This window comes from Herpailurus yagouaroundi, unplaced genomic scaffold (assembly GCF_014898765.1).
Source record: "Herpailurus yagouaroundi ecotype Mexico unplaced genomic scaffold, PumYag 253, whole genome shotgun sequence".
Lineage (NCBI taxonomy): Eukaryota > Metazoa > Chordata > Mammalia > Carnivora > Felidae > Herpailurus > Herpailurus yagouaroundi.
The window spans coordinates 4870116-4895169 of record NW_024412470.1 but is presented as its reverse complement, the minus strand read 5'-3'; the positions used below and the strand labels follow the sequence as shown (position 1 = coordinate 4895169).

Below are 25054 nucleotides of genomic sequence, written 5' to 3'. Positions count from 1 at the left end.
TTAAAACATTGAAAAAAAAATTAAAAAAAAAAAAAAAAGAAATGGAGGCCCGAGTTTTCAAAAATAGTAGGTGACTGACTTCGAAGTCAAATTTGGACCTCAGGGCTTTAGGACCCTGGCTCTCTTCTCTCCCGGACATGGCCTGGCTTTTATTTCAGGAAATAAATTAATACTGTGGAGCATCTCGGGGGTCAGGCACTGTGGTTTACGTTTGGTGTGAGGGGAGAGGGGCGGTGGTTACAGAAATGAGTAAACTTTCAGAATCGTATAGTCTAGGAGAGGAAGAAACACAGAATCATACACGAAGAAAAAACGTGTTTGTTTTTTCAGACCTGAGGGCACAAATCAGTACAACAAGCAGCCATTGGAACAGGAGTCCAGGGAGGGAGACGTCACCACATCATGGGCTAACATGGTGTCGCGAGAAGGACGGGCCAATAGGGCTTGCTGCTTGGATGCAGAAGTCAATTAAGTGGGGAAAAAAGGAAAACCATTAATTGCTCGTGCAAGTGGTTGGAAGCATGGGCTGTGGGGTCAATCAAAGGCACGTTTACGCCCCAGTCCCGTCTCTATGTGGTGACTTTGAGGAATTCCTTCAACCTGTCCAACCATGTAAGCATTCAGTGAGATCACCCCATGAAGCATTTATCGCAGCACCTGGAATTCACCAATTCTGAATAAATGCTGGAGATGGTGGTGGTGGTGACATCATGGTTAACACCATCACCTTCCACCCTGGTACTCTCAGACACCCCCGAGAGGGTCTCTCAGGCCACCCCAACACCGCTCCCGGCCACTCACCCCGGTACTAATCTACAGGCATCTTATGAAAATATGGGGCTCTCTACTCATCTCCCCTACTGTCTTCAGTCTCCTGTGCCTGACTCTTGCAGAACAACACGTCCACAAAATCATTTTTCTCTTGGGATTTCCCTGTTTTCTAGAACTTTCTGTGGAATTTACATCCCTCCAGAAAGTCCTTCTTCTCAAGGACCTGGACAGTGCCTGCTACAATCCGCAGCAGCCCCCCACCCCCCGCCAGCAGATAGGAGTCAGGGGTACCCCTAGGACTGGTCTGCTCTCCCCCGGAGGTTCTCTCTCGGTCTGCTATTACTTACTGCATAACTCTGGGCTGCGTTATTAGCAGTCAAAGCTGTAGGGGACCCAGCTGCCATGAAACAGACACAGAAAGAAAAAAAACGCGAAGCCAAAAATGATGTACTGTGGCTGAAATCTGTGAAGGAGGCAGTGTTTCTATTTAGAGTCCTCCAGCCCCCCCAGTGGGCCTCCATATACCACTCCCCCCTCAGCCCCCGCCCTAGGCTCCCTCAGCCTCCTCCTACCCTCCAACAAGTTGTCAACTATGCCCTGAAGGAGAAGCCAGAAAGTGTGCCAAAAAAAAGGGCCTTGGCTGGGAGTCAGGACCCTGGGGTCCAGGTTCGATTCTGCCAACGATGAGCTGTGGGAACTTTGGCAAAGGATTGAATTTTTCTGAGCCTTCATTTGTAAATGACTAGACTAACACTCCAGCCCTAACCCTCGGTGATTGTACCGCTGTCCTTGTTCCTCAGCACATATTTGATAGATGCACACACACACACACACACACACACGCATGTGCACGTGCACACACACAATCACTCATCAGTGAATTCTATGATTCTTAGCTCTTATAACAGTTACCCAGCTGTCCGTTGGATGTTAAGAGCAAAAGAATTTCTATATTAATACTGTGGACAAAGGTCACTTTCTGTAAGATACAAAGTCTGATTCAAAATTATAAGAAAAAAAGGGAAGCTATAAACATAAAAACGTGGGGGCGCTGGGGTGGCTTAGTCAGTTGAGCATCTGACTCTTGATCCCAGGTCATGATTCCAGGGATCAAGCCCCGAGTCGGGCTTTGTGCTCAGCAAGGAAACTGCTTGGGATTCTCTCTCTCTCTCTCTCTCTCTCTCTCTCTCTCTCTCCCGCTGCCCCTCTACCCAACTCGTGCTCTCTCTATCTCTCTCTTTCTCTAAAATAAAAATTAAAAAAATAAATAAAAATGGGAAGACAAGATGAATAGGCAATTCACACAAAAGAAGGTATAAATAGTAAAAAAAATTGGAAATTAATATCTACAAATTAATAAATACAATATATAACATAAATATAATAGAAAGTAATAAGGTAATAAATACAGGTCAAAATAATATTGATATATTAAGACATATTATAAACTCCTATTAATCAAAGCAGACACTTCTGCATCGGGAACAAATAGATCAATGGGACAGAATAGAGAACTCGGAATTAGCACGCATTGTGGGTGTGTGAGTATGTAGGTGACTGGGTGCATACTTAGCATGTGATAAAGACAACAACACAAAACAATAAGGGACTCCTACGTATAAATCCCAAAGAAGTCCATAAGTGTGCCTGGACAATAATGTCTCCCGTGACATTGTTTATAGTTGCAAGCAGTCGGAGACAAGCTAGTTTTTGATCACTAGGGTAATGAATAAGTTATGTGCAAGAAATACATGCTACGGCATAATGTGCAGTAATACGCGAAAAGGCAAGAATAAATCTCAAAAGATACACGGCAAGCGAGAAACAAAATGAAAGTTATAATGCAATTCCATCGATGTATGGATAAAAAGAAGAATACATCACATGCGTACACAGAACCACACTACATAGTTTGCAAGAGCACACATTCAGGGACACATTAGAATGGTCTTCTACCAAGAGTACCCTGGTGAGAAGACAGGCAAGAAAATACAAACCTCCAGGCAAGAAGGGATTTAAAGCAGGGACTGAGGTGCACTCAAAATCGTTGGAAGGGCTGGAGGCGTGAGGGGCAGGGACGACCACCGCTGGTTCCCTAGTTCACTACCAGACTTCAAAAAACAAGAAGTTGTGGGGCACCTGGGTGGCTCAGTCAGTTAAGCGTCCGACTTCAGCTCAGGTCACGATCTCGCGGTCCGTGAGTTCGAGCCCCGCGTCAGGCTCTGGGCTGATGGCTCAGACCCTGGAGACTGCTTCCGATTCTATGACTCCCTCTCTCTCTGCCCTTCGCCCCTTCATGCTCTGTCTCTCTCTGTCCCAAAAATAAATAAACGTTGAAAAAAAATTTTTTAAAAAAACAAGAAGTTGATACAGTCACCCTTAAGGACTGAGGAAGTGCCACCAAGGGTTACAACTGCGTTAGCACTGAGGCAGGTGATTTATGGGAGAAGCCCTGAGGTTGCTGCAAGATCTCAGATCTGCCAAAGCCCACACATCTGCTACAACAAGGAAGGAAAAATAACGTGTTCCTAATTCGAACGAGGGCATCTCTCACCAGTGAAATGTAAAGTAGAACCTTCTGACCGTGGAATCTGGAACACGTGAGCTTCTAGCTTAGCGATGCAGGGAGCACTTAGAAGGGCAGAGGAAAGTTGCTGAACAACAGACATTCCTCTGGCTGCCCGGGACCCATTCGCACCCTTCTGTATTTAACTTCCAAACAACAATAGTGTGAGCGTCACACTCTCTGCCTCATGTGATGCTATTACCCCTCATACAAATAAAGAGGCCTTCACCCTTTCCACAAAGAGGTTTCCAAGTCTACCATCATCATTGCAACCATTGTCTAGTTCAACCACAATCCTTCTATCGTTGAGTCAATCTAAAGACATGTACTTAATCACCAACAGCATACCTTATATAAAATACGAGGGGAGGGGCGCCTGGGTGGCGCAGTCAGTTAAGCGTCCGACTTCAGCCAGGTCACGATCTCGCGGTCCGTGAGTTCGAGCCCCGCGTCGGGCTCTGGGCTGATGGCTCAGAGCCTGGAGCCTGTTTCCGATTCTGTGTCTCCCTCTCTCTCTGCCTCTCCCCCGTTCATGCTCTGTCTCTCTCTGTCCCAAAAATAAATAAACGTTAAAATACGAGGGGAAAGGAAGAGGGAAGGTGGAAATTCCATACTGCTTAACATAGACAAAGACATACACCTAAGAAAATACGAATGGCTGCTACAGTCATCATGTCTAAAACCGATCCCAGGACTATAGTTGGTACTTTAACTCATATTCCAGGACCTATTCCATGATCTCTTTGTCCTTCAATAACCACTTCCACTGGCCGTAGCTCTTGATCTAGTATAGTGAGCCAACACTCTATTCCTGAAGGGCCGGAACCCTTGGTGGCCCTGTCTGTGTTGGGTTACTATCGTCTTCCATTACATTTTTCACTGGCACGAAAGTACCAGCAGGCACCCCTAATTCCCCCAATCCACATATATGCTTTCTGACTCTGTTTTAAAGTAGTAACCCTATTATATTGGAGGATTGGTAGCTTTAGACAACACAGGAACCCCCCCCTTCTGTGTCCCTTGGTTGGGTGACATGAGGAGAGCAAAGTGGAGAACCTTCCATTTCATTGTCATAAAAACTAAAGACAAGAAAAAAATATCGAAAGCAGCCACAGCTTTCCTGTTGGGAAAAAACAATTTGAACGACAGTTAACTTCATAACAGAAACCATGTAAGTCAGCAATGAGTGGCTCAGTATTTTTCAAGAGCTGGGAAAAAAAAAACTCTCAACACAGAATCTTATAACTAGTGACAATATCCTTCAGGAATTAGGGGAAATCAAGACATTCGCAGGTAAAGAAAAGCTAAAAGGTGTCCCCAGTAGACCTATCTTAAAAGAATATCTAAAGGACAGTCTCTAAACATAAGGAACATGATAAAATAAGGAACTTTTGGAAGATCAAGAAGGAAGAACAATGTAAGAAAAAATATGGGTAGGGGAGACTTGGTGGCTCAGGCAGTTAAGCATCTGACGCTTGACTTCGGCTCAGATCATGATCTCAGGGTCGTGGGATCCAGCCCTGCATTGGACTCTGTGCTGACAGTGTAGAGTCTGCTTGGGATTCTCTCTCTCTCTGCCCCTTCCCTGCTCGTGGTCACACACACTCTCTCTCTCTCTCTCTCTGTCTCCCCTCTCTCAATAAATAAATAAATAAATAAATATTTAAAACAGAAGAGGGGCAGCTGGGTGGCTCAGATTGTTACGCATCCAATGCTTAACAGCTCAGGTCATGATCTCACTGTTCATGAGTTAGAGCCCCATGTCAGGCTCTGAGCTGAGAGTTCCTGCTTCGGATTCTGTGTCTCCCTCTCTCTCTGCCCCTCCCCCACTTGTGAGCTGTCTCTCTCTCTCTCCTCTCTCTCTCTCTTTCTCAAGAATAAATACACATTTAAAAAAATTAAAATAAATAAATAAGAAAAATATGGGTAAATTACTATAGGCTTTCCTCCTCCTCTTCCTCCTCATCCTGTATTTTCTGAATTATGTCTGATGATTGAAGTAAAGATTATAACACTGTCTGGTGTGGTTCTAAATATACATGTTTATATGTATGTAAATATATGTGGAGGAAAATTGCTGAAGAAATGTCTTTCTTGGATGGGTGAGAATAAGGGATATCTAAAGACACGTAAAATACTTCACTCAAACTGGTGGAATGATGACACCAGTAGATTGTAATGTCTCTTTGGAATATTGAGAAAAGTATTTATAATCCATACTTGGTGTCAGGGGACCTGCCCCACACTTCACTCTAAGGATTCTAGGTCCATAAACATGGTTAAGAATGGAAAGTGGATAAAGGGGGGCACCTGGGAGGCTCAGTCAGCTGAGCGTTCCATCCAACTTTTGATGTAAGCTCAGGTCATGGTGTCATGTTCATGGGATCGAGCCCCCTGTTGGGTTCTGTGCTGACAGCACAGAAACCTGCTTGAGATTCTTGATTCTCTCTCTCCCTTGCTCTCTGCCCCTCCCCTGCATTTTCACTCTTTCTCTCTCTCTCTCTCTCTCTCTCTCTCTCTCTCTCTCTCTCATTAAATAAATAAGCTTCAAAAAAGAAAGAAAGAAATTGGGTAGGGCCATAACTCCCTACTATGGTGACTAAAATGAAGACCTAAAGTATTTTCATTTATGTATATCAAGTAAGATTTGTACAGCTTCCCTCTTATTGGTTCTTGGGGAAACATAATCAATGAAAGATTACTGAGGGTCAAACCAATATTACTAACTTTAACCCTGCATCCCATACTGATAATCTGCTCACTTGGTTTCTGGTGATTGAATGTTGGGTTTTGGTCTCTGCTGTTTGGGAAGAAGTGCATTTCAATGGCAGCACCTCCTGTCTTCATTCCCAACTTTCAAAGTCACTACAGAGCTTTCAAAGAAGGCAAGTGCTCCCCTCACCAATATATTTTGTTATGCCTTTCTGAAGGAAGTGTCCTTTGGAGTCTTTCCAATGACCCAGTAAAGAAAGAGGTAAGTGAATTTTGGCATCTCAATTTATTTTCTTTGGGACAGAGTTAAATCCAGGCTTCAACCTGTATCAATTAAGCTCTGCTGCATAAACAATATTTCACAAACCACACATTAAACTGCAAACACTAGGGCTCCTGGGTGGCTTAGTGGGTTAAGCATCTGACTCTTAGTTTCGGCTCAGGTCGTGATCTTAGGGTCGTGAGATTCAGCCCTGTGTCCGGCTCCACCCTGGGCTTGGGATTCTCTCTCTCTTTCTCTCTCTCTCTCTGTCTCTCAAAATAAATAAAAAAATAAACTTTTTAAAAGCTGCAAATACTATTTCTGTGATTCCCTGGGATTATTGGGCAGTTCTTTGGGTTTAAGGATGAATGATTTAGGATAACCTCATTCATATATCCAAAGATTTGCCTGAGATGGTTGAGACTTTTCTCCAGGTCTCCAAGTTATCACTCACCCACCAGTAGCTAGTAGCTACTAACCTAGCCTAGCCTAAGCTTGTTTAAATGGTGGCAAAATGGTTCCCACCAGTGGGAGAATGCAAATCCCAACACACATGCACTTTTTAAACCTCTGCTTTGATGTTTGCTAATGTCCCATAACCAGAGCAAGTTACATTTCAAGTCCAGATTCAAGAAGCGGACAGTGAAGTTCTTTTGATGGTGAAGTCCCATTACAAAGGGATGGGTATACAGGAGTGGGAAGAACTATTGAGTAAATTTTGCAAACAAATCATTACAGAATCAACCAACAGAGAAAACTCAAGAGCCATTCCCAGCTGCTGAAATGGACACACTGAACCCATAATCTTTTGATAATCCCCCCAAACCAATAACTTTAGCAGATTTCATGTTTGTTTCAATCTCTCTTGTAATGGGGGTGGGGGAGGGGGGATCAAGGAGCATCAGCCATCTCTTCCCCTTGTACTTATACTTGGACTTATCCCTCTGGGACAGGCTGGGCTCTGACCTGAGTTACAGGTCTATAGGTAATCAGGAGTGGCAGGAGCAGGTTTTGAGGAACACTAAGATCCACTTATAAAAGAATTGTTCCAGGCAGTTCCAGCAAGCTTGCAGACTTTTCCAGCAAGCCTAGCCTCCTCAGATAAGGGAAGAGCTGCTGGGAAGAGGGTGCCAGTTAGATGTGAGCTTTAAGGTAATCAGACCCGCCCACCCTTTCCCACATGTTCCCAATTCACTTTTTATGGTGTCTCCCTTTGCAAAGCAATGTCATAATTTTCACATGTGACACAGCAAGGCTGTGAATTCAACCTGCAATGTAATTCTATAAGATGCAGGATCAACATTGTGGATCTGACTTTTTTATACGTTGGCCCAGCAGCCACCACATCTAAGGGGTTCTTTTGGTTCAGTCATCCAAGCCCTCTGGTTCTTCGACTGTGATTTAATCACATAATTTAAACTCTCTTTCACAGTCATAAGACATTGTCGCACCCCACAGTCCCTGTAGCCTTTATTTCCGTACTTAGAGTTGACTGCAACAGGCACTTGGTCACTCAATGTCTCGTCTTCAAAAGAAAATTTGTAGGCACCAACAGGTGATAATTTCAATAATGCTTTTGTTATTGCATGCCATGGATTATTAATATCCATGTCACTGGCAATTATGTCACCACCGCTTTCAAATATAACGAGGTCAAATAACAAACCCAGCTTCCCACATAGAAATATGCATGCAGTCACTACCGGCACCAAATATTTTATCAGCCGAGATTCAGTTCCGGAAACACCAGCACGCAATGTATTTCAAGCAAGGGTTTAATATAGGCAATCAAGTACGTAAAAATTGCTTCCATTGATGGAGGAGTAAAGGTCAGGGAAGGATGTTTCTGCCTCTCAGAGAATGAGGAGGTTTCTGTCAACCAGGTCGAAACCCGCAGGAACTCACTGTTGCGGCTGATGCGGTAAAATGTTGTAAAATCTCATCTGTCCAAATCCTGATGTCTGCATGCCACAGACCGAGGAAAATTAATGACATCTACATCTATTCCGCCTTCCAAATCCTTTATGAGAATTTTGCATTGGCAAAATAGGAAGTAGAACTTCACTGTCAAGAGATTCCGAGAATTGTCGTTCCCAAGGATACTCGGGGAGAACATACAAGAAGGGTGGGATTTTGAGACTGAGTGGGAGTAGAAATTGAAAAAGAAGGCGAAAAATAAGATAAAATAAATTTAAACAAGAAAGAGGTCTTGTATAGATGATGGCAATGTGCTCTGAATTAAGGAATATAAATAAGACAATTCTCTGCATCTGAGGTCCAGTGGGGGGCTAAATGAGGAAAAAGGAATAAGGAAGCTCGTTCACCACATGTAGATGGAGGTCTCTGGGAATTTCACGTGTATATTCATATCAAAGTAAAAAAATTATATCTTCTTACTTCTTCCTTATTCAGAAGAAATTACTCAAAAGAAAAAGAACATATTGTGCACATTAAAATCCTTTTTAGTATTATGTATGAAAAAAAAAATAGTTGACATTCTCAAAAGCTTATCCTGAGAATTTTGAGTATTCCACATTTGCAGATTTGTTTACTTTTCCCTTTAATTTGGTCATTTTGGAGGGCGCCTGGGTGGCTCAGTTGGTTGAGCGTCCACCTGGTGATTTCAGCTCAGGTTGTGATTTCACGGTTTATGAGTTTGAGCCCTCTATCAGGCTCCACACTGACAGCTCGGAGTCTGCTTGGGATTCTCTCTCTCTCCCTCTCTCTCTGTCCCTCTCCTGTTCGCTCTCTCTCTCTCAAAATAAACAAATAAAATTTAATTTGGCCCTTCTTTGTTTTATGTATTTTGAGGCTATGTTATAAATTCTATGCAACTTAATAATTGTTCTGTATCCTTTGTGGATTGGCTTTCTTTTTAAGTTTATTTATTTTGACAGAGAGAGAGAGAGAGAGAGAGAGAGAGAGAGACTGCACGCATGTGAGCGGGCGAGGGGTAGAGAGAGGGAGAGGAAGAGAGAATCACAAGCATGCTCAGTGTTGTCAGCTCAGAGCCCAATAACAGGGCTCGATCGCACAGAGCCTGAGATCATGACCTGAGCAGAAATCAAGAGTCAGATGCTTAACCAACTGAGCCACCCAGGCGCCCCTGTACCTTTCTTTTGGAGAAGTGTCCACAGCTCTCTTTTGAGAGCTAAGCATAGCATATGCAATATGCCTCAGCAATTCCACTCCTAGATACATACCCAACAGAAACTTATTACAGATGTACACCAAGAGATATGTACAAAAATGGTCATAACAACACTATCTGCAATAACTCAAAACTGGAAGTAACCCAAATGCCTATCAAGATTTAGACAAACTGGGGTAAATCTTACAAGAGAATACTATGCAGTTGTGAAAATGAACTGCTACACGTGGCAATGTGGGTAAATCACACAAACATAATGCTGAATGAAAAAAGCCAGAAGAAAGAGTACACACCAGATGACTGTGTGTGTGTGTGTGTATTTATATATATATATTTATATATATATATTTCAAAAGAAGCACAATTAACCCATGGTGTTAAAAGTCATAATCGTGGGGGCACCTGGGTGGCTCAGTCAGTTGAGCGCCCGACTTCAGCTCAGGTCACGATCCCTCAGTTCGTGAGTTCGAACCCCACATCGGGCTCCCTCCTGTCAGCGCACAGCCCACTTCAGATCCTCTTTCCCCCTCCCTCTGCCCCTCCCCTGCTTGCACTCTCAAAAATAAATAGAACATTAAAAATAATAAAAAAATCAATAAAATTCATGATCGTGACCCCTTTTGAGAATGAAAGGATGATAGTAAGTGGAAAGGGGCTGGTAATGTTCTACTTCTTGATCTGGACATTTGTTATATGGGTGTGTTGACTTTGTGAATATTCATCAAGCTTTACAACTATGATTGTTGTACTTTTCTGAGTGCACAATCCCCAAATCCTATTAAATATAAGATATGAAACATCGACTCAGTGGACTAATTTTAATTATTAAAAGTTACATTTATTTCAAACTGTGGAAAATGTTTATAATATACTCGTACATAAAAAAGAAGGTACAAATTGCATCTGCATTACAACTACAATTATTGTATAGGTGGCTCAGTTCATTAAGCGGCCGACTTTGGCTCAGATCATGATCTCACAGTTCATGAGTTTGAGCCCAGTGTCAGGCTTGTGCTGACAGCTCGGAGCCTGGAGCCTGCTTCGGATTCTGTGTCTCCTTCTCTCTCTGCACCCCACCCCCAGCTTGTACTCTGTCTCTTTCTCTCAAAAATAAATAAAACATTACATATATATTACAATTATTGTATAAATAAGTACTAAGTGGAAAGTTTTGGAAAAAAATAAACCAAAATGATGAACAGTTATGTTATAGTGAAGACTCAATAGGAAATTTTTAAAACCATTTTCTTTAATGTCAATTCCATCTTTACAAAGTAGAGCACTTTTATAGGAAGAAAAAAAACAGCCAAATTTTGTAAATGTTGGCTTTTCATTTTCTTAACACTAGTAAAAATCTTAACCTTCTTCTGAGGTGATCTTTGGAACAGAAAAAGCAAGTAGCAGATGAGTATCAGAATCACCTGTTGCTTTCAAAGACTCCCAAGCTCCTACCACTGCATTTTGATTATTTTTTACTATGTTTTAAGTTTCTTTATTTATTTGGAGAGAGAGAGAGACAGTGGGAGGAACAGAGAGAGAGAGGGAGAGAGAGAGAATCCCATGCAGGCTCTGCACCGTCAGTGTGGAGCCAGATGTGGGGCTCAGACTCACAAACTGCGAGATCATGACCTGAGCCAAAATCAAGAGTCAGACGCTTAACCAACTGACCAACCCAGGTGACCCTTGATTACTTTTTTAAAAAAATTTGTTAACGTTTATTCATTTTTTAGAGAGACAGAGCACGAGTGGGGGTGGAGCAGAGAGAGAGAGACACACGCACTCTGAAGCAGGCTTCAGGCTCTGAGCTGTCAGCACAGAGCCCGATGTGGGGCTCAAACCCACAAACCGCGAGATCATGCCGTGAGCCAAAGTCAGCTGCTTTTTTAATGGACTGAGTCACCCAAGTGCCCCCCCCCTTGCTTATTTTTTTAAATGTTTATTTACTTATTTAGAGAGAGAGTGTGTGAGCAGGGGAGGGGCAAAGAGAGAAGGAGAGAGAAAATCCCAGGCAGGCTCCATGCTGTCAGCACAGAGCCCAACGTGGGGCTTGATCTCACGAACCATGAGATCATGACCTGAGCTGAAACCAAGAGTCATATGCTTAACCAGCTGAGTCACCCAGGCTCCCCCTCCCTTTTGATTATTAACTGAGAATGTAAATTAGTCACTAATCTCAGTGAGCTTTTTTGTGTTGTGGGTCATTTGAAAATCTACTGGAGGGGCGCCTGGGTGGCGCAGTCGGTTAAGCGTCCAACTTCAGCCAGGTCACGATCTCGCGGTCTGTGAGTTCGAGCCCCGCGTCGGGCTCTGGGCTGGTGGCTCGGAGCCTGGAGCCTGTTTCCGATTCTGTGTCTCCCTCTCTCTCTGCCCCTCCCCCGTTCATGCTCTGTCTCTCTCTGTCCCAAAAATAAATAAAAACGTTGAAAAAAAAAAAAAGAAAATCTACTGGAAATGATGGAGCCTATCCCCAGAAAAATACAGATTCCTACACACACGTCAAATTCGTGAACAATTTCATGAATTTATGAAACCCCTTGAGGGCCGAGGACACAGATCCATAGTCACGAGGCAAAGTCCCCTGCCATCTGAGAACTGAATCCTCTAAGCATGGGAGAGTCCCCATATGTCTAGAGCCCTGAGGAGTTTCAAGAATCCAGCGTAAGAACAATCACTCTGATCCAACCCCTTGCTTCACACACGAAAAACACGAAACTCTGACAGGCACGTGATCTGTGCATGGTCCCAAAGGTACTCAGCAGAAACACTGGAACAAGACCCTTGGATTGACATTTGATCACTATCAACCAACCTTCTTCTGCTACAGTAATACTTCTGGACTTCGTCTTCTTGGTCTATCAGCACAGCTGTTCCAGCCCACTGTAGATTATGATGACATCACATCTCTTCCCACCATTTTATTTGCAAAATGTCTGTATCTTTACATTTAAGGTCTGTTTCCTATAAGCACCATATGGCTGGTTGTGATCTTTAATCCAGCCTCGTATCTCTGTCTTTTAATAATGTCATTTAATGTATTTGCATTTAATATACCTACCAATGTGTTTGTACTTAAACTACCATTATTGTACTATCTGTTTTATAATGTCTCCCTTATTATATTTTCCTTTTACTCTCCTTTCTCGCCTTCTCTGGGACAAAGCTTCAAGGCTTTTTTGAACATTTCTGTTCTCCGCTACTGGCTTGTGAATTATACATTCTTTTACCATTTCTTTTCAGTGGTCACCCTGAAGATCAGAACATCCATCCCTGACTTTGTAAAGTCTGACATAAATTAGAACTTTTCTTTCCCACAATAAAGCATGACATAAAAACATTTTAAATTCCATTTCTCTTCCTCTCTTTTTGAGCTTCGTTGTCAAGTATTGTATCTACATATAGTTCATACCCACAAGACATTATTATTACCTTTTATGAAAATAGTAGTTTATATTTTCACCATGTATTTATCCATTATATTGTTTTGTGTTTCTTTCTACAATTTTTTTTTTTCCAATCCGGGATACTCTTCCTTCTGCCTGAAGAACTCGCTATGGCATTTTTTAGTATAGATATACAGCTAAGTTGTTTCTGTTTTTAGAAAGCGTGACTTTACGGGTGCCTGGGTGGCGCAGTCGGTTAAGCGTCCTACTTCAGCCAGGTCATGATCTCGCGGTCCGTGAGTTCGAGCCCCGCGTCGGGCTCTGGGCTGACGGCTCGGAGCCTGGAGCCTGTTTCCGATTCTGAGTCTCCATCTCTCTCTGACCCTCTCCCGTTCATGCTCTGTCTCTCTCTGTCCCAAAAATAAATAAACGTTGAAAAAAAAAACTTAAAAAAAAAAAAGAAAAAATAAATAAAACATGACTTTATTTTGCCTTCATTTTAAACATTTCCTCTGGGTGTAGAATTCTAGGTTGACAGTTATTTTCTTTCAAAATTAAATACACTACACCATTGTCTTCTGGCTTTGATTGTTTCTCTTGAGAAATGAGCTAGGTCTTATTTTCTCCTTTTGAAGATTCCTTTCAAGATTTCTGTAGTTGCTTTCAAGTTCGTTTGGGTTTGGGGCTTTTTCTTTTGTTTTGTTGGTTTTGTTGTTGTTGTTGTTGTTGTCATCGTCTTAGGTTTTTTTAAGTCTGGCTATGATATGCCTAGGAGTGGATTCCTTTAAACCAGTTTGGGATTTATAGTGATTCTCGAATCTGTGGCTTGATGTCTTTTGACCGTCTGGAAAAATCGGTGGCTTTTAAGCTCTTCAAACATTTGTTCTGTGTCATTTGCTATCCCTTCTTTTTCTGAGGTTTGAATTACAGTGGATTTTTTCAAAAATTTTTCAAAAGTTACTCACAACATTATTGTCTGTATTATTTTCTCTGCTCTATTCTTAAATCTGTATGTGTTCTGCTGACATATATTCTAGTTCATTAATTCTCTCTTCATCTGTATTTAATCCATTATTAGTTTGTTTCTTAATTTCAGATATTGTAGTTGTATTCTCAGATTGATATTTGTTACTTTTCTATAGATTACGCTTAACTTCTAAACTTTTACTCATGTATTCTTTTTTCTTGAACATACTAATCCCAATTCTATTACATGTCTGTATATGATCATTCCAACCTAGATACCCCGGTCTCTCTATTAACTGATTCTCTCTCTCTCTCTCTCTCTCTCTCTCTCTCTCACACACACACACACACACACACACACACACACACCATTAATCTATCTGGCAATTTCTTATTAAATACTGGGAGCAAATGGACTATCACTGCTCAAGTGGAGCAAGTGTATTAGAGAGTGAAAATTTTGCACAAAACTATAAGAAAATCCCACGATTTTTTAAAAATATGGTGAACTTTCTGAGAGTCACTATTAATTTTAGAGCCAAATCCCCCAGAGGTGCATTTTCATTCCGCCTGCCCCACACCCCTCCACACAGGGCTGTTCCCATGCCACTGCCTCCAAGAAGTAGCCCAGATCACCAGCTGTGCGACTTTTCGCAAGGCGCTCAACCGTCCTGTGCCTTGATTTCCTCATCGGCAAAATGGAGACGATAGTGGTACTCACACCCCTGGACTGTTGCCTGCAACATTTCAAACTGCCCGATATGTATTATCATTGTTTTCGCCATTAGTACAACTGATTTGTAGAATTACTGTGCTGAATATAATTAGCCTGTGAAATGATACATATGAGTGTGCTGGGTAAACGTCAAAGCATCTTCCATGTACAAGGCATCGTTATTTTTTTTAACGTTTATTTGTTTATCGTGAGAGACAGAGCGTGTGCACACACTAGCTCGTGCATGCCCGTGAGTCAGAGAGGAGCAGAAAGACACCGAGAGAGAGAATCCCAAGCAGGCTTAGGCAGGCTCCGTGCTGTCAGCGCAGAGCCTGACTTCGGGTTCCATCGCACAAACCCTGAGATCATGACCTGAGCCAAAATGAAGAGCTGGATACTTAAGTGACTGAGCCACCAGGCATCCCTCTAAGGCATCATTATTAACATAGTTGGCTCAATAACTATGCTACAGTCATAGGTCATAAAATGAACATGGAAGGAATATTTACCCTGTATGAAGCCCTGACAGTTGTTCTCTTTGGGGAATTAAAAAGAGCTGCCCCAACAGAATCCCAGGGGAAGAAAGCTGCCTGGAAGAAAGATGACCCCTAGATAAACAACCATAAACAGATTTCAGTATCATCATTAGGGCAACAAATCATCCTTCAAACCCGCCAGCTGACAGCTCTGTGATCCAGTACTGATGGGAAAGTAAACCCTGCTGGGGTCAAATAATTGAGGGAAATATGGCCAGATTAGATGTCATCCGATGAGTTTACATTCTATAATAATTGAAACAGTCATCGGAGCTCCGACCCTGCCTTAATCCAGCTCTGCAATACTTAATATTTGTGGCTGCTCCTGGTGGTTCTCCCTCAGCCCTTGCTCCTGGCCCAGGATTTGTTGAAATAAACTGGATTTCCTGGGTGAGATTTGAAATAAATTAGCCACGTGACGGCCACCTTCCCACCAGGTGCCCACTGGGTTCCATGTACTGCGTGATTCTAAGCGCTTAGAAGCACTTTTTAACAGCAACTCAGTTGCGCCAAGAGAAAAGAACGAATCGTTCATCTGCTGGCCCCAACAACCAGGAGGAATCGATTAAATTACCAGACTGTGCCATGGGCCTTGTTTGCAGCATGAGAGACAATTCTAGCATTTGAATCAGAGCAAAAGAGGCAGCCCCGAGAAGGGCAGAGCCCAAGGCCGTCCCGTGGTTTGTTGTGGTCCACTTGGGCCGTCCGTCTCCGAGATCATACGGCAGCCGCTCCCCTCTGTCTGGTGGCCTGGATTCCTTCACGAAATTTCACTTCATATTTTCATATTTGTAAGTCCGCATAGCTGCTCCCCACCATTCATTCTTGCCCTTTCCCCCATCTGTTTATATGAGGCAACCACATGAGAGGAAAAAATAAGACACCCTAGAAATTAATTCCATGAAGTAAGAATTTACTGTCTCTGCCTCCTAGGGGAGCACAAAAGAAGGGGAGAGGTCATTCCGTAATTCACTCCTGAAAACGTGACAGCTGCTGGTTGTCTCAGGTCGGGGGGTGGAGGCACCGCGTTTTATTTTCCAGGACCCAGAGTTTGTCTCTCTTCTTGATCTGTGCAGTGACGGTCTTCTTGAAAGACCAAGTTCATCAAGCGTTCCATGGGCGTATCGGGCTGGGTGATTGACTCAGTGTGCTCACTGTCATTGAGGATAAGAAAATGTCGAAGTTTGAAGGGATCTGAGATATTATCACATCCAACCACGATATTTTACAGATGAGGAAACAAAGGCCACATGGATAATTGTTCGCCTGAGGCCATGTATCAGGTATGTGGCATAGTCAAGACCAGAAGTCTCAAAATCTCTTCACTCCCCAGTCCGGAGAATATTCCCCACAATGTGCTCCCTGAGTTCTGTGCATCCCTACCTTGTATTGAGTGCCCCATGGAGCTCAGACTCAGGAAAGCCCTGTCAGTGACAGAGAGGGCACTCTTGAGGTGTAAATCCATATAATCTTTCCAGATGATAGGAATATCCCCTGTGATTCCAGAAAAAAATTCACTTCACAATATATGTTCTAAAGAATAGAGATGTTCATAAAGTTGTATGCAAAAATAGCTTAGCAATTAATAATATAGAATTCATATTATAGACAAGATCTCAAAATTGTATATATGATACCAATCTTTCAATTAGAGAGAAAGAGAGATTTGAAGGACACTACCAATTGGATCGTAAAAAGGGTTTTCCTCTTTGTTGCTTTTTCTTTTTTTCTTTTCCCAGAGAAGATGAATTTATTTTTTCGATGCAAATATACCACCCTTCGAGGCATATAAGATAGTTATAATTTCTGAAAGTTGTATCTGCCAACGAGAACCACAATCTTGATTCATATGCGTCAATCCTTCAGTGCACAGATTCAGTGCTTTATGCTTAAACGTGGCAGAAAGGTGTCTCGAAAGAGGAACCACTATCAGCTCAGAAAAGAAGAGTTCCTTATTCATTCTGCGTTTATTGGGATGAAACAAGATGACTTCTCTTGTTTTGCATCAGACGCTAAATCTAAAATAATAATCTTAACAAATAGTCCCGTTCTGGTTTTCCTTTCTTATCCATAGTATCGCTCTGATGTGACAGAACATAAGGTTAATGGCCCGATGTAAACTAATGTTGCAGAAACATCACGTCTAATTTTTCACCTGAAATAAACAATATAAAATGTATTTTGGTGATCTGAAATTAAAGGTTGCAAGTCTTCAGGGCTCAGTTTTCCGAGAATGATCAACTAGAAGAAAAATATATCAAATGCTGTATTTTTTCATTCTTCTAAAACATAAGGTCTTTGTATAAATTAAAACAGTACTTAAGTCAAACACATATACAACACACTCATGAATTGCATTAGAAATCCTTAAAAAGTTTAGGGGCACCTACGTGGCTCAGTCAGTTGAGCGTCCAACTTTGGCTCAGGTCACGATCTCACCGTTCTCAGGCCCCGCGTCGGGCTCTGTGCTGACAGCTCAGAGCCTGGAGCCTGCTCCAGATTCTGGGTCTCCCTTTCTCTCTACCTCTCCCCCACTCATGCTCTGTCTCTCTGTCTCTCAAAAGTAAATAAATGTTTAAAAAAATTTTTTTAAGTCCTTAAAAAGTTTAAATGCTTAAACAAAAATAAAAGTAAATAAAAGTAAAAAATCAAAGCAAAAAATACTGCAAACAAAAATAATCTATGACCCTATCACATTACAGTTCTAGATTTACAGTAACAAGTACAGCTAAAATGAACACTGAGGTCACTTGATGTAAGTGAGATGGTCCTCCCCTAGTTGCTTTGAACTTTTGGGGCTTTGGCTTTGCAATAAATGTGTAGTACATATCTGTAGTGCCTTGTACATGATAAGTGGGTGGGGAGTAGGGATTCTGCAGCGTGTTTATTAACAAAACGATCTTTGTATCTGTGTACTCCTGAAGTTTATATATTCGCAGATCAATATATTCCACAAGAGATTTTCTTCTATCAGTTCCATATTTTTAGTAAGAATCTTTTCCAAATAGGAGCACACAGGTTGCTCTTCCATTGCAACACCAACAATGACCAAACGTCAGCGATGTTTTCCTGCCACTTGGCGTGACTGTCCCACGCGGAGATGGTTGACCAGACTACATAGATTCTGAAGAAAAGACAGCAACTCGGAGTTGGGAATATCAGAGTTGTCACTTGCTTTCTTTGCTAGGAAAGAATAAATTGCATTTTTAAGGTCATTCTCAAGGAGAGGATGGTTTTGTGGCACAATTTTACACTCTGGGGTTTGTAATATTTCCTCCACCAGGTTGCTGCGGACTCTTCTCAATGGAAGCATTTAAGTCTCCAGTCACAGTTCCAGATGTCAATCCAGTTCTGAAAGGAAAAGGAAAAGGAAAAGGTGTGGAGGGTGACTCGTGCAAGGCTCCTGAGGTCGATGACTATTGTAGGTCAATCAAACGTTTGGATCCCTTATTTCCCAAAACCGGTCGATGCCGCTTTCCAATTGGAATCCAATTCTGCCGTTGAAACCTAATCATATTCATCAATTGCTGAGCTCCAGGTGACAACCTTCACCCCGGAAACTCCACGATAGTTTGGACCCTCTGGAGGTCTAGCCTCGATCCTAAAAAAACAAAAAATACTGCAAACAAAAATAATCTATGACCCCATCACCTTACAGTTCTAGATTTGCAGTAACGGGTACACTTTCGATGAACACTGAGGTCACTTGATGTATGTAAGATGATCCTCCCTTACTTGCTTTGAACTTTTGAAGGAGAGCTCGTTGAAGAATTGGCTGAAAGCGGCCTCATGTGTACCATAACTTTAGTGATGAACACATATTGCTTTTCACCAACGGAGAGCAACTTTATTTTACAAGCGTGGCTGGGGGAGTCCAATTTTCTATATTTTTTGTAGGAAATCATCTTGTGCTCACCCCGTTAGGGCCACATCTCAGGTAAAAGGAGCAGGGGTGTTCATCTTGGCTGTTCAGGCTTCTCTTCAAAATCACCAGATCTCGGCCCCCCATTCTGCCGCCGCCAGCCCAGGCTAACCCCGGAAGCTCTCTTTGCGATTTTCTGAGTTTTTTTCCAAGTTGTATACACTGATTGTGTTTGTACTTTACTATTTCAATTGGGGCAAACGTTACTTAAAACAAACCAAATGTTTTAGTAAACACTTCTTCATCTTGTTCTTGAGCTACACCTCCACTGAGTGCTCCTTTGAAATCAATTTTCTGGTCCATGAAGTGACTGGACCACGCCACCGCCCACCCCCCCACCGCCCACCAAACTACCATCCCATTCGGATCCCCTCCCCTGGAGGCTACATCCCACTTCCTGTTCCTCCTGCAATATACATGCTCTCTGGTCTACTGAGCTCCTGCCACAAAGAGAATTCTCACTCTAAAAGCCAATATTTTAGTCCTGAATTCCGGCACCCCAACGTTCCAGCATCTGATGTCAGACAGAACCATTGGGCCAGTTGCCCTGAGAACCACGCCGACACTGATTTGAATCATTCCTACACCTGGTGTCCCAGATATGTGCCGAAGTCTGGCCTTCTCTTGCCCTTGCTGGAATCCCTGCTCAAGGCCTCCTTCCTAGTTCCAACATCCTCTGGTGGCCTTTCAAATCCAGGGGTTGAGAACCCAGCAGGCTTTGAGTCTGTATCCACTGGAGCCATGACGTCTGGAATCAACTGAGGTTGAGGTTCTCCTATGGACAGCTCCCTGGAAGAGATCCTCATCATCTCACACTCATAGCATGGCAGAAAGCAAGCAACAGTGTAAGGGCTTGTGTTTAAAGAAACATTTAGCAAGGGTGGTTGAGCTTTAGATGAATACATTCCATTTCACCATAGACACAAGCAAACCATGGGGGTCTTGTCAGACTTGGCACTTTATGGTTCCCAGAGATGGCACCATATTTCTAAAAGCTGTTTCCAAGGAATCTTCAAAGAAAGCAAGCTCAAGAAGAAAATCAAACAGAGCTCTTAGGCAAGTTAGTTGCCCTTAAAACCCAGTTGTCTATAAAAAATATCTTTAAATAAAGTTTTCCCTCTAGATTATAAGAGAGAACTCTTAAACATGGTTCATGTGACAGAGGCATGGGGTCGGGGCAGTGGAAAATGAGCATCCCTGACTTGCCTTGTGTGAAAGGAAACTATAGCTTTAGTTTTACCCATTAAAATCAGGTTAGCGTATAAATGTTTGGCAGGAAATTAAATGATGCAAACAGATGTAGATAGCAGCATCTTAATGCCCAAAGCAGTTTGTCTTTAAATATAAGAATACAATAAAATAGGGGGGAAAGTTCATTTCTGAGCATCTGTTTTTATCTCGAGAGGAACTATCGGAGACAAGCGGGTGAGATTGCTTTTGGAACCGTGTAAACATGAGTTAGGCAGAGCAGGTATGACGGGACGGCTCTGGGGCTCAAGGTCCAAGGGTCAGACCAAGAGGAGGCACAGTAACTCAGAAGGCTGTTTTGCCAGCCTGAGCAGCACGTGGCAGGACCCCGTTGCAAGCCTTTTACAGTCACCCACTTCGTGGGTCCTGGGATATCTCCACCCAAGGCAGACCCACTCGGGGTCATTGACTGGGGCCCGGTGATTCCGTCACCGAATCCGATTTCCTTGTGGTATATTTGTTAGCACATCCTACAGCTTCAAGAAGTCAGACAATACAGGGATAGAAAGGCACCTGGGGCCAAGAACAAGAATTGAATTTCCTATGAAAATAGCAAACTACAGGAACCTCTATTCCCTATAGTTCTTCCATGCAAGCCATACCCAAACCACATCCCAAGGATGTAGGGGACGAAACTCTGGGATGGATTATGTGGTCAGTGAGTTGGAGGCTGTATGCAAATGCTTGACTGCAGAATAATAGGCGGAATATTACATCAGTTATCATTTCAAAAAAAAATGTGTTATTTCTGTTTTGCATATAAAGGCACCGGTAAAATTCTATAAGGATATACCAGTCTCATAACAGTGGCTACTTGTAAATGCATAAGCTCTAAGTCAAGCGTCTGAGGAGATATGCAAAGGCTTCCAGGATTAGATGAGATTAATTTTGAAGAATATGTAAGAAATGTAGGAATTCCCAAAGCAATTAAGGAAAAGGTGGTATTCCGGTAAAGAGGTCAGCGTTTCAGGCTACCACCGGTAATTCAGTATAGCCTGAATATAAGGTGCATAGAAAGAGTTGATAAGAGATGAGATTGGAAAAGGAGGCAGGCTTCTGATCTTGATGAGTCTTGTATTTAATTCCAAATAATTTTCGTTTTTTCCTATAGGCCACAGAGAGCCTACATTTGATTACCAGTAACAGAAGGATCATCCAAGGATGACTCAATAAGAACATCTATTTCATCATGTATTAGCTCTGTTGCCATGTGGACAGGGTGGAAAACAAGAGTGGATACAAGGCAGATACCCTGTTGGACAGGAGACATGAAGCCAGCGGTTTCTGAGATTGCGTCTGATGAACTCCTAGGGCAGTGAGGAGGGAAGGAGCCAGGTGGGGAGGGACTCCCATTTAGGGGGTGCTGACATGCTTGGCCAACTTGATTTGGAGTGAGAGCCAGAATTCATCTTTATATTGCCAAGAACGGTTTGCAAGAGTAGACGAAAAAAAAAAAAAAACTAACCCAGGGTGGAAAAAAAAATCAGACCAGTAAGACTGGTGGAGAAGGAGCATGAGGGAACTTTCTGGAACGATGGTAATACTCTATACCTTGATAGGGGGTTCGGTTACACAGGTGTATAAATGTGTCAAAATTGATTGAATGGTACACCCAGAGATTTGTGCCTTTCTGTGCAGAATTCACCCTCCACTTAAAAAAAAGACCCTAAACAAACACTGCATTCTAGTTAATGAACATATAGTAAAGAATTTAGGAGTAGCATGAACTAATGAAATGTACTACTTTGAAATGTACCAAAATAGGATGTAGATTTATGGATGGGTGGAGACATGGAGAAGTGGGTTCATATGTGTAAACAAATACAGCACAAGTGAATTGTATAAGCTTGGTGGCACCAATTCACTGTAAGATTCTCTCAACCTATGTTTAGAAATTTTTCATCTAAAACATGGGAGGAGGTGGGAAGTGACCTACAAGAAAATCTTTTCTCAGAGCCTTAATACCTACACATCCTTGGGCTCACATAGTCACAGCCCTGGCACAAGACAAATCTGATTATTTTGTAATTATACAGTGCCCCAATAATGGCACCCTGAATTTCCAGGAAAAACCTTTCACTGGATGGATGGGTAGGCACTCTCTCCCGAACTCTGACCACAGTATTTCAGACAGAACAGTTTGCATACATTAACCGATCGCTGTTACACAGTAGTCCTTCATCAAGCGCAAGAATTAAATTCTTGAAAGCCCCAGGGCGCCTGGTGGCTCAGTCGGTTGAGCGTCCGACTTCAGCCAGGTCACGATCTCGCGGTCCGTGAGTTCGAGCTCCGCGTCGGGCTCTGGGCTGACGGCTCAGAGCCTGGAGCCTGTTTCCGATTCTGTGTCTCCCTCTCTCTCTGACCCTCCCCCGTTCATGCTCTGTCTCTCTCTGTCTCAAATATAAATAAACGTTAAAAAAATTTTGTTTTAAATAAATAAATAAATTCTTGAAAGCCCCATGGGATGTGAATTGAAGAACTGAAGTTTCTATTAGGACTATAGTGCCGGAAGACAGAGGTTCCAAAAGAACCCAAAAATTAAAAAAAAAAAAAAAGTTCCTAAATATTTTTCACAGCAAAGTAACCACACAATTTAAATTTTTAAATGTTTTGCAGTAATCATTAGCACCACAAAATTAAATATTTGCCATCCCTTTCTCAAGGCCATGGTGTCCCCAGCTCCGCCCTATTAGCATTTCAGGTCCCATCATTCTTACGGGGGTGGGGGCTGTCCTGTGCATATCTGGCCAAATACCGGGACTTCTCGCTTCAGTGGTGACAACCAAACATGTCTGCAGACATTCCCAAACATCCCCAGGGGAGAAACCGCCCCTGGTTGAGCTCCCGGGCACCATATCCTTGTCCTGGGCTGCTTTTCTCAGCATTTCAATGAGATGCTTGCAGATGCGTTTGCTTTGTTCTGAGTGAGTCCCGTACCAACAGGCACATACCCCGCATCCAGTCCTTCCCCCGACTGTCCAGTGCTGTCTGATTTTATGGTTCCAGATTGTTCTGCCCGGCTCCAGAAGAAACATGGGAACCTTGCAGCTTGAGACAGAAAAGGCTTTCATCAAACTTTATCTAAATAATGTGCTCAGATCTCTGTTCTGATGCCTTTAACTCCCCACCTCCTTCTCCCCCCCTACACACACACACACACACACACACACACACACACACACGGGCGTAAAGACTCCCTTGCAGACTACATCATGCCAAAGTCCCCCTCCTGAGCCTCTCTCTCCTGCTCTGCCTCTGGCATGACGTCTCTTTTCTAGTCCCTAAAACAAGTCTCCTAACTTTTTCTAATTATCCCCAGCTTGAGTGACTCACAATTCTGGGTTTTCATCATTTCAGCAAGATGTGCAAAAGCAAACCTAGACATATGAGAACTTTGGGGAAAGAAATCGACGCTAAGGGGAAGGTGACCCAACATTCTGCATTCGATCTAAGGTTTATAGCTACCAAAGTTGGCATGACTACTCATGCTGCCCATGTGGGGGCACAAGGACCTTCCTGGGTTCTCCTTTGCCACCCTGTGCAGTGCATGGTCACTCCCAGTATTGGCAGGAGAATCCTAGGACTCCTGCTCTGACGTAGGAGGGGTTATAACTTTTTCAGGGGAGACTGCATCTCCAACAAGGATGTGACCGTGCAGGAAATTTCCCTTAAATGGCAACTTTGAGGTCCCTCTGGATGTTGCCCTAACCAGAAATGCCCTTTGGGTCGAAGTGCCATGATGGCTTCCAGACCCCCCGTGCGGTATCTTCTGCCCAGACTCCAAGTGAGATGGTGTCACTGACTGTTTGCTGGTAGGAGGAGTGAATCTTTTCCTAACCCTTCCATCTCTGTCTCTAAGTCTCAATGCCCTGCTGGGTCTGGACTGACAAGATTCAGCTCCACTGACTTCTTAGAAACACGGGATAGAAATAGCCAAATTGGGGGCGCCTGGGTGGCTCAGTCGGTTGAGCATCTGACTTCTCAGGTCATGATCTCGCAGTTTGTGAGTTCGAGCCCCGCGTGGGGTTCTGGGCCGACAGCTCAGAGCCTGCTGCTTCAGATTCTGTGTCTCCCTCTCTCTCTGTCCCTCCCGCCCCTCGCGCTCTGTCTCTCTCTCAAAAATAAATAAACATTAAAAAAAAAAAGAAAGAAAGAAATGCCCAAATCAGCCAGACCCTCAGGGACAGGAAACAGTGACATCCCACATCCTTGGAGAAGCACCTCTCTTATCCACCGTCCATGTCACATGGCACTGCATCACCCAGACCCCAGTACCTGCCTCTTCCCCATCAGACTGCAAGCTCCGTGAGAGCTGGAATATAGATCGATCACCGCTGATCTCCGAGCACTGATCACAGTACCTGGAACACAGCAGATGCTTGATAAGCACTTCATGAGTAGAAAGGAGGAGAAGCCCAGTTTCAAGCATGTCAGGATTTTACAATTCCCGAGCTACTACCAGAAGAACCGGGCAAAGGGAGGTAAGAATGAGTTTGCACATTTGGTAAAAGAATCTGAGCTCTAAGAAAGAGGTTTACCCTACTGGTTTCCCATCCTGGACAAAACTGACAGATCTTTCTGGTACTCTGACATTTGGTTTCTGGGCCTGTGTTTGTTTAACCACAGATCAATGAAAGTCGCGATGACTGGCTTCTCTCCACACCGTCCTCACAGCTTCTGGGAGTTCCAAGGCAGAGCTAGAGCCGGGGAGGCTGGGGGGAGACCCCAACGTCCCACGGTTTTCCAAGCCATGTACTCACCCACCCTGTTCATGCGCCGAGTCACCAAAACCCAATTGCCAAACTGGGGGGGGGGGGGGGGGGGG

General features: G+C 43.2%; 1 protein-coding gene across 1 annotated transcript; it reads right to left on the bottom strand.

Moving 5' to 3' along the window:
* Positions 1 to 17755: 17755 nt before the first annotated feature.
* CUNH10orf88 (chromosome unknown C10orf88 homolog) lies at positions 17756 to 19068 on the bottom strand. The gene is given in 5 exon segments (XM_040460966.1): positions 17756 to 18022; positions 18025 to 18319; positions 18321 to 18665; positions 18810 to 18975; positions 18978 to 19068. Coding segments are annotated over 5 exon segments (1164 nt in total).
* Between the last annotated feature and the right edge of the window lie 5986 nt (positions 19069 to 25054).